Below are 10429 nucleotides of genomic sequence, written 5' to 3'. Positions count from 1 at the left end.
TTATTGTTGGCCCACTTTTACAAATCAGTCACTTTTACATTTTTTTTCTTGTGTAACAACACAGTGGGGCCTAAATGTATTCGTGAGACAGAAATGTAACACATAATATCACACATAATAACTAACATAATTTTTATATTGTCTTGTCTTCTAAGGTCCTGTGGAAAAACATAGAAATCAACTTAAAGACAAATGTTGCTCGTGGGGAGTGTTTTAAGACTGGTAAGACCAGAGACAGATGAGCTTGGGGACTTGTTGAACGGGATCATTGAGAGCCAGCAACCCCTGGAAGATATCCCCGATGATCACCATTTGGACAGTTCAGATGGGGGACCGTTCCAATCCTCATTTGGTAGGCCACATTCATTCAACATGTGCCATCCCTGGACTGCAGGGAATATGTAATGTTGTCAGTCATCTCTTGCACTTCCATAATAAAAATGATGTAATGAATGCAACTCTTGAAGAAATAATATTATCTAATGGAGCAATGTAATCATTTTCTAGAGGCAGATGGTCACCATAGCTTGGAGGGGATAAGACAGGATGAAGGTCAGCTCACTACATCTGCAGCAGCCAGGAGGGAAGATTGTGTCACTAACATGGGCAGCAGGACAAAGACAGAGGCTGAGCATGCATGAGAAACTGGTGCGAAATACATTAGTTTCATGAGCGCAAACTAATGTATTTAAAAGAAGATCATGATATGAAGATGCACATCCTTTATGTTGAGTTGTCTAATGTTGGTTCCACTTTTCTGGGCTCCGTTATTTACTTAAAAAATAAGGAAGACTCAAAATGCGCATATATACATCCTAACAATTTTAATTAGAATACAGCCGTAGACAGAAGTCAATGATCAAACATCAGACATACAACTGATGCCTCTCCTGAGTTCTGCCCCGAACAAAAGAAAGACAGGATCTTATATACCCAAGATTGCACCTGATGGTGTGATCTCCTATGTCAAAACCTGCATGTGCAGCTAAAATAACAAGTTATTCTTAACACAAGGTTTCTGAGAACCTGTCTCAGTGGCCTGCAAATCTGCCTTTGTTTCAGAGAAAAACAGACACTGTGTCACCCTCAGTCCCTTTTCTCACAGACGCCGGGCTGCGGGTTTTGGCAGAGAGCTAGACACAGACAGAGGCCTCAATATTCAGCTATAGAGTGAGCATAAGTACAATGGCACATAAGCAAATTAATAACAACATAATCAATGGTGGGGGTCTTTAGAAGACCCCCATAATCAATTTTAACCTTACACTATGAAGGAGGAGAGAGAAATTAAGCAGCAGCAGTGCCAATGTTATTCTCGAACCAGCACCAGTTCATGGTCCCAATATTGGCTATTGTTTGCTTCAATCACTTGAGCTATCTTTGTTTTAAGAAGTCCTGCATAGCAAAAGCATCTCTGCAGGCTAGTCCATTTGTGTTGTTGTCTGCCTCAACCATGGGAACGTTTGGATCATCCTCATCTTCAATGCGAGGATCTGGGCAGCCATGCTGTTTGAGGTAATTGTGAAGCTCTGCTGTTGAAATTCTGACAATGCAGCATCTTCTTGGTTGAAAGCGCAAAGTGTTTCTGAGACACTGGAAAGGACTCTTCCATACACCAAACATGCGCTCCACTACACCTCTGGAGCGGATATGAGCTGGGTTCTACAGTTGTTGTTCAGGTCCTATTGCATGAAGATAGGGGGTGAACAAGAATTTCTTCTGTGCATACCCACTGTCACCAAGTATTATTACACAATGTTGTCCTCCTTCAAGCTGAGCATACAGTTTTGGGAAATCCTTGAGTCATAAATCGTACCTTTCCAATGTGCAACAATGTTGGAGAACTGCAAAGTGGGAGTGCACACACTTTGTACATTTATTGAGAACCAGATTTACGATTCCTGTACTCCTCAGCATCTGCTGCAGAGGGACACTTAATGGGAATATGACATCAATCTATATAGCCAATGACTCCAGGCAAGTTCTCATATTCATATAACTCTACCTTGTAGTTGGCTTGGGCAGCAGCATCAGGGAACTTGATGTAATTGTCTTTCAGTTCACATATAGCATTGCAGACTTTTGTGGACTATTCTGCATACAGTCAATTCACTTACACCACACAAATCTCCTGTTTCACGAGGAAGGTTGCAGATGCCAAAAAACATCAAGGTGATCAGTACTTGTAGGGAAGGAGGAATGGGCTTTCCCCTAAGAGAGTCAGATAAAAGCCTTGGCTCAAGCAAACAAATGATGTTAGCTGCATTTTCTTTGTACGTAAGGAAATAGTCACGGAAATTTGATTTAATCAAAATCATTCAGTGGGTTGCTCCTGTCCATAACTGTCCTTTTGTCTGGCCTTGGTGGTGCTCTTTGATCATCATCGAATTAGTCCAGGGTAATCCATTTTACTCCATTGCCAAGGTCACCCTGGGGGCCAACATCCATTAATCTGAAGTTAAACCTGACTCTGGACAGGTTTAATTTAAGCCTTCACTTAAATCTAAATTTACTCTAATAGTCCTTCTGGGAATCCGATTTTTTTTAATCTTGACTAGAGCAACTCTGAGGCTATTTTCAACCATGTCTGAGAAATTCCATTTCAGTTAGTCCAGTTTAAAAGTGCAATTTAGTCTAGGATTAGGCTTAATCTGTGTCCACAAAACCACCCCATAATCATGCCAAATCATGATTCAAAAATGTGTTCACTGACAGAGAGATAGCTAATGAAACACTAGCCTCAGCAGGCAAATTTACATTTACAGTAGCAGTCTAGGTTAGTCAAACTCTAAGCATTGGCTAGCTTTCTATAAATTGGCTAAATATGGTCAACAGGATACCTCTTCATACGATCAAGACCATTCGGATTGCATGCTGCATATTTCAAGTACACTGCAAAACAGATATTTTCCTTATTTCAGTCATTGGGAGTTCACCACACACGTCCAGTTCTATCAGGGATCCTTGGGACGTCCCTACCCCATTGAAGTTGACATTTTAAATGGTTAGGGTTAGGTTAAGGGGTTAAGATTACAGTTTAGAGTAGGGATGTCCCAAGGATGCCGGATAGCACTGTCCCATCAGACACAGACAAACAGCAGCTAGAGTTTTCAAGTGAGGTCGTGTTGACATTTGAGATAAAAAGGGGGAAAGGGGGATGCCTAGTCAGCTGTACAACTGAATGCCTTCAACTGAAATGTGTCTTCCGCATTTTATTTATTTTTTTATTTCACCTTTATTTAACCAGGTAGGCAAGTTGAGAACAAGTTCTCATTTACAATTGCGACCTGAATTAACCTGATTTAATGACCTGATTTAACCCAACCCCTCTGAATCTGCCTTCATCAAGAGGGGTGCTGAAATTGACTTTATGAGAAAAGGTGCATTAATTAAAGGTGCCAACAAATTTTATAGTCGGCATAAGAATGTTTTACTGTAATCTGCAACTCTCTCGAGGGGGCTCGGTCAACTACACATTAGGAGAAGCCTTTAGTTAGTCAGTTAAAAACAAATAAAATGAAATGTATTTATAAAGCCCTTCTTACATCAGCGGATGTCACAAAGTGTTGTACAGAAACCCAGCCTAAAACCCCAAACAGCAAGCAATGCAGGTGTAGAAATAACAAAAACAGAAACATCTGTTTTCAATATATTTCCTAAAATTGAATAATGTACCACTGACCATTGTTTCATCGACGAAGAACATTGTTTTATTAACTAAGATCTTCACATTTAATTTAGATATGTGTGCTATAGTTTTTATGTAGCCTAGGTTCCAGGTGTTGATATTTTCCCCTCTGAAATACCAAGATTATTACGTAATTTTTCCAGTAAAATAGGGTGTGGCGTGATGCACGTCCTTACGTGCGGGGAGGCGCTATAAAGGGTTGTTTTCTACTTTGCAAGCTAAACAATCTCCATTTTGTGAGAGCCTTTCAGCTGACTAAAACGTCGTCCCAGTGAAAAGGAAGATTCAAAGAACGAGAAACAAATTAAGCAGACCAGTCTATCGCTAACCAATTATTATCCGAAAGGAAAGGAAATCTTATCGTATGTCCGCTATCCAGAACCTCCAAACTTTCGGTAAGACATTTCAACCATCTCGGCTAACGCGGGGTCGAAAAAGTGGGGGAAGGGCTGTTGCTAACTTTAGCTAGCATTTGTAAGCATTTTGACGGCGTTCCAACTAAAATATAACGTTTTGATTTTAATGTTCAGGAAACATCTGGTTATTTATAGAACATTTCCTCCCGATTGAAATAAGTTCTATTAATAGCTTTTTTTTCTCTCACAAATGTTGGCCAATATCCATCAGACTTCAACTAGGCCGAAGTTCACTTCCTTTTTTAGGCCCCAACGCGGATTTCTAGCCGGTATATCAAACTAGTCTATTGTGGATACATTGATCAATGTACAATACCGATTTGGGAGTCTAACTCGTTCTTACTGTCGGTTATATTTCTGGCACTAGCTATCAACAATGGACCGAGTATAAATGTAGGTTTTTGCCTTTGTCTGTAATACGACCCTGCCGGGAAGGCCTTTTGGAGTGAAGCGTAAACTATATTTTAATGGTAAATGGCCAGATAAAATGTAGCCCCGCTTAATTGTGGGCTTCTCCAACGTTCATTACTTCCTTTCGAAATGTCTGCTTGTTTTCCCGGAGTGATTGGCTATCTGGGCTGGGTCATTTTTACTTTCTCCCATGTCACTGATCTCAATATTCCGAATAAATATAGGTCTGGGCAGATTAGCCGCCCACTCTTAGTGGGATTTTTTTCCCCACCTCTCTGTAATTCCATGTAATTTGCTGACAAGCATCTGTGCAGGGTTTTGCTTGGGCCTGAGCCTCGTGGCTAAGACGTTACGTCACCAGTTCATCGGCCTGGATCTTTTGTTAGCTGGGTCAAACAAACCACTGCCATTTTAGCTATCACTTTAGGTTGCTTCCTTGTATTTTTACTTGACAGGTGTTTGTTTTGAATTGTAGTGTGATTTGATTTTAAATGGTGTTCTCCCCACAGACCCATTTGCTGATGCAACTAAGGGTAATGACAGGCTCCCATCTGGGACTGACGACTACATCCACATAAGAATCCAGCAGCGTAACGGCAGGAAGACTCTGACCACGGTCCAGGGCATAGCCATCGACTATGATAAGAAGAAGCTAGTCAAGGCCTTTAAGAAGGTATGTTATGGCAGGGAGTTTACACTAGCTGGTATACTAAAAGATCCATGTTTTGTTCTAATGGCCATTTGACTAGTTCTGCTTTGTCAACAGAAATTTGCCTGCAATGGGACAGTGATTGAGCACCCAGAGTATGGGGAAGTGATTCAGCTGCAAGGTGACCAGCGCAAGAATATCTGCACGTTTCTGATTGAGGTAGGTTTGACTCTTGTCCCTGCTATAGCACATTGTACCCAGCGTAGTACACACAAGTGCGGAGTATATAAGTGGCCATCTGTCATGGCCCCTACAGATGGCTCTCATAGAAAAGCCCCTGTTTGTAAATGTTCTGTGACAGGAGTTCAAAGTTCCTTTGTGTGATGTCTCTTCTGCCCTCATCCCACTTCCAGATTGGCCTGGCGAAAGAGGAGCAGCTCAAGGTCCACGGATTCTAGAAGCTCTCAGCAGCCTCATCTCCCCTGGTTGTGATACTTCCCTCCCCCGTGCTGCAATCACCGCATCCCCTTTAAGATAATGAATACCTCTGAATTGAGACTTTTTACTACCAGTTTAACTCCCCTCTCATACGGGAGCAGTCCAGTGCAAACATGGACACACGGCTTGACAGATGTGGGATGAGTGGTGATTTCGTTTTTTCCTTATAGTTTTTTGTTTGCTGTGTGAAGAGCACAATTCCATGTAACTCTTTTTGTTTTGTACAAGTTTCAATAAAATGATCAACCGCCACCTCATGCGGAATCCTGTTGTGGTTGCGGGATTTGGGGGGTGATTAGAATAGATAAGGGTGGCTCAGTTTGGGGAGAAGCACTTAACTGCAGTTCCAATGTTGTGGGGCTGCATGCTTTCAGGTTACAGCAGAGTGACTGAAGTTCTGACCATCGCAGCCCATCTCCCATCTACAAGGTTGTGCTTCTTCCTTTAAAAAGTCAGCCATGTTAGGATTGATGCTGGGCTACCAACTGAAAATGGAGTGGGGCAGACTTGTTTATAAAATTCCACATTTTATTCAATAAATATTTGAAATTGACATGTTTTCATGAGGTTCAATTATTTGATCTTAATAGCTGGCTTTGCAATGGCACATTCCACTACATGCAAAATGAAGGGACCATACCAAGATTGCTATATGATTTGGTCAATATTGAAGTGTTGCAAAAAAGCCAACTGCTTCTTGTACAGGATGTGGCGTCTTGTAGAGAATAGGACAGTACATGGGGAAGAGTATGGGGGGAACGGTGCCTTTGCATGCTAGTGCTGATGGCTGCTTTAATGACGGTTACTGCCCTTTGAATGCACTGTCTCTGGAGCAGAACTTCTGCGAAATGTAAAAGCAGTATGGGCTGGAAGTGAACTGCTACATGCCACAGGTTCAGCTAGTGTCTTCACCTAGGTCGGCAGAATGATCTGGCTGTTCATGCAGGCTCAGGTCTTGACTCAACATGTGTGAGGGGGCCCATTTGTTACATGAATGTGGGTGCAGTTTGACATCCCAAAAGCTGCATGTTAAACAGGATAGCCACATGGCATCACACTGATCAAAAGAGTGGCTCTCCACCCCTGCTATTTATTTTGTGGCAGTGGGAAATACTCTAGTGCTGCATAGAAATACCTTTTTTCTCTAGCTGTGCAGATGGCATCAAATGAACTGTTGGTATCTAACAAGAGGTCTACCATCTATCCAATCTGTCCTTACCTCGCACCATATGGGTAATTCCTTTGAAAGCGTACCAACCCAGTTATTCTATTAGCACTGCTTTAAATCAACCATTTGTTTCCTGCATGTTTTCTCAGTACTTTATCTTTTATTTTTTACAATGGGAAGACCCATGGGAGACATTTTGGTCCAGGTGGTTTTCTCAGATTTAGGCCTTTAATGTATGTGTAAAAACACAGTTAAGACAATGGGAAGAAATCCTAATGGTGCAGTTTCAAACACTGCACACAGCTTGGTAAATAGTGAACGCCATATTTTTGTCTTCATGTGATGCTGTTTGGACCTGCCAGCGCCAGACTGCATGACGCAGCTCAAATACGCCAAACCAATGTACTGTTATACTATGCATTCTCACTTGGGGGCACTATAACAGCAGAGTTTCAATCTTTTGTTTTTAAAATAGACTTTAATCAATGCCAGCTTCAGTACTCGGTGTTACAAATACTCTTGAATTGCTGTAGCTGTATATTTCCAAATTTCCCCTAGCCATAATTTTAATCTGCTTTTGGTTTCACATTTTCTACACTTAGTCAAATTGCAGACTCCAGGGCCTTTCCAGTGTATTATGCTGCATTCGTAACCAGGTGGGAATTCAACTGTTGGGAAGTCATAAATACCAGTTGGATGCATTCATGTGCTTTGAACTCATTGAGAAACACAGATTGACTAATGGCTAACAAGCTGTGTAAACCATGAACTGAAAGTACATCTATCACTTGTAAACAAATGATAGTGTTAAAAAACCTAATGAATTGTTTTTTATAAATAATGTTTTGTTGCATTTGCTGAAAATGCTGTTATCGAGGTCATTTCCTTTGTAGGTGATGTCAGAGAGCAGCATGGGGAAGCTCAGGATGATGGACGAGTTTCCCACTGGTAATTACCAGTTGGAGGGTCGTTCAAGTAGATTTTCCCCAGTTGTACATTGTGGTAAATTGCCACTTGGTTACGAACGCAGCGTTGGGTAGGAGGAGGAGGGCAATTCCACGGTAACAGAGTGATGCTGAGACTCACTTTAAAATGTAAAACAAGCAAAAACCATTGATTGCAAAGTTTAACAAACCATACACCTATATGCAGAAGTAAACTTTTAACAATTGCCTCTGAAAACTGTACTAAAACACATTAACTTGATGAACAGTGCAGATGCAAAGTTTGGTAACAGAATGACTGTAAAATCTCCCTCAGTTTTTATGTGATCATGTTTTCCAAAAATGGTGTAATATCTAATCCGAATTAAGATTCAAACATGTTTGCAGAAAGAATGGGGTGTCAGCTGTGATATAACATGGGGGGCTCTGTTTTAACAAATCTTAACGCAATGGTAAATCTTAGCACTGGCGATCTTGCTATAGGTTAATAGGTTCGGGGTGTGTCAGAAATATTTTTGCTACTTTCACAACCGGAATTATGGGCGCATTAGCTGGCGGTGGTTGTGGGTATGTCAAGGCTTGACACCTCAGTGGCCAATCAGAACGTGCTCCATGGATAAATATAGTTGTGTTAAGTTGTGTATTTACAGTCTTTTATGTATTGCATTGTCTTCAATTTGAATGTTAGTTCGTTAGCCTGCCCCATGCATTGCTTCAATATGGAAATACTGTACATTGTTAAACATAGACGCTAGACGACGGGAAAAACTCCCTTTAACATGCATTGATGGATCAAAATGTAATCTGATAGCATTCACACTGATATAGGGCCCAGGCCTACTGTAAATTGCAGTCTGGACATTGATGAGGCCTAAGAAGAGAGTGTATAATTCGAATCAAATTCAAATAAAAATGAAACAACATGTCTAAATACAGTTACAGGCACCATAATTGCTCCCTGTGGGCGTATAATACAGACAAGGCAACTTAGGCTATGGGGGGTTTTACGCACATCCAAACATTTCACAGGAGCTGGACCAAGATCCAATATAAAGAGAAACCTCATGGAACCAATTTACAGTTCATATTTGCACTTCTCCAGAAATAGCAGACAAAATTGCATTGCATTCGAGCCATGTACGTTTTCAACACAAGCCCACGGACGGGGAATCTTTAAAATTAGTAAAAAAAAAAGAAGATATATCAAATTAAACAAAAACAATAATCTGTTAAATAAATAGGATCAGGTCAGAAGTATGATATCATAATTTGCGGCTCTCGTCCCATGAGCATAAGGCAATGTGTGCACACAGTCCTAAAGGCGTCTGCAAACATAGGTTCAGTTTGCTCCTAGTAGAACTCAGCTTGATGAATATTCCCTAAAGACCTGCTCTTGAAAAACAAGAAAAAGGCGGCAATATTACTGTTGTTTGTCCCTCTTCAGCCACTGTAGCAACAACATAGCCAGAAACACTTCCTCAAAAAAGTCAGAATTAATCTAAGATAAATCAAGAAAACGGTCATTAATTTTGACATTTTTGCCTAGGAGGTCTTAGTCGCGGAATTTTACATCTAGGTAAGATGTTTGGTGCAGTATTTCTTCATTGAAAAAATGTGCATGAAAACTATCTCTCTCGTTGAATGACAAGAAACACTTTATTGAATAATCCCGTACATAATTCCCGCTCTTACTAGGACCAGTCACCGATGGAGGGGCATAGACTTTGGCTACTGAACTTCGACTTACCTCAAGAAAAAATGTTGTGTGCAAGGAATAGCCACAAAAACCGCTGCCAAATTCCAAAACGAAGAAAAACCTCACAAAATGTTACCATTATATATGCGCAAACTGTTTTGACTGGGAAGCATGCCACTATCCAAATCTTATGCCATTAGTAACCCTAACATGTAATCCATATTGCTTAAAAATACGTTTTTAAAGTATGTACATAAAAGTGTTTTATATGTTTTATTCTTGGTCACGATCTTCAATCAAAACCTAATATTAGATCAAGTGAAAGTCCAGACCTAATCCCAGTTGAGATATAGTGGCAGGACTTGAACCATAGCAGTTTATGCTTGAAAACCTATAAATGTCGCTGAGTTAAACCCGTTCTGCATGCAAAAGTGGGCCAAAATTTCTCCACAGCGATGTGAGAGACGATCAACAACTACAGGAAGCATTTGGTTGCAGCCATTTCAGCTAAAGGTGGCACAACCAGTTATTGAGTGTAAGGGGGCAATGACTTTTTCACACAGTGGAATTGGATGTTGCATCAATTTATTAATGAAATAAATAAAATATGTATCATTTTTTGTTGTTGTTATTTTTAAACTCTGGTTCCCATTATCTAATATTAGGTTTTAGTTGATGATCATTCAATATCAAAAATAGAGACAAATCAGAAAGGGGGCAAATAGTTTTCCACAGCACTGTATACCACAGCACTGTTACTTACCCACACACCTAAACCCAATTACTCACACACCCCAGCCCTGTCACCCTATGCCCTAACCCTAACACCCATATGACAATACCCTAATATTGATACAATCATGTACAGATACACCCATATCCTAGCTCTAAATGCCCTATTTGTTACTCTGTTCCTTTGCCAATATACCTCATCCCTGTTACTTGCCGATCTCAGCCCT

General features: G+C 40.7%; 1 protein-coding gene across 1 annotated transcript; it reads left to right on the top strand.

Annotated features, from left to right (window-relative positions):
* Positions 1–3851: 3851 nt before the first annotated feature.
* LOC106600817 (eukaryotic translation initiation factor 1b) lies at positions 3852–6215 on the top strand. Its single transcript, XM_014192513.3, has 4 exons — positions 3852–4083; positions 5025–5188; positions 5282–5383; positions 5578–6215. The coding sequence occupies exons 1-4, from the start codon at positions 4053–4055 to the stop codon at positions 5620–5622; spliced, it is 342 nt and encodes a 113-aa protein (XP_014047988.1). The 5' UTR covers positions 3852–4052; the 3' UTR covers positions 5623–6215.
* Positions 6216–10429: the final 4214 nt, after the last annotated feature.

Source organism: Salmo salar, chromosome 03, assembly GCF_965601325.2.
Source record: "Salmo salar chromosome 03, fSalSal1, whole genome shotgun sequence".
NCBI lineage: Eukaryota > Metazoa > Chordata > Actinopteri > Salmoniformes > Salmonidae > Salmo > Salmo salar.
This window is presented reverse-complemented; position numbering and strand designations above follow the sequence as displayed.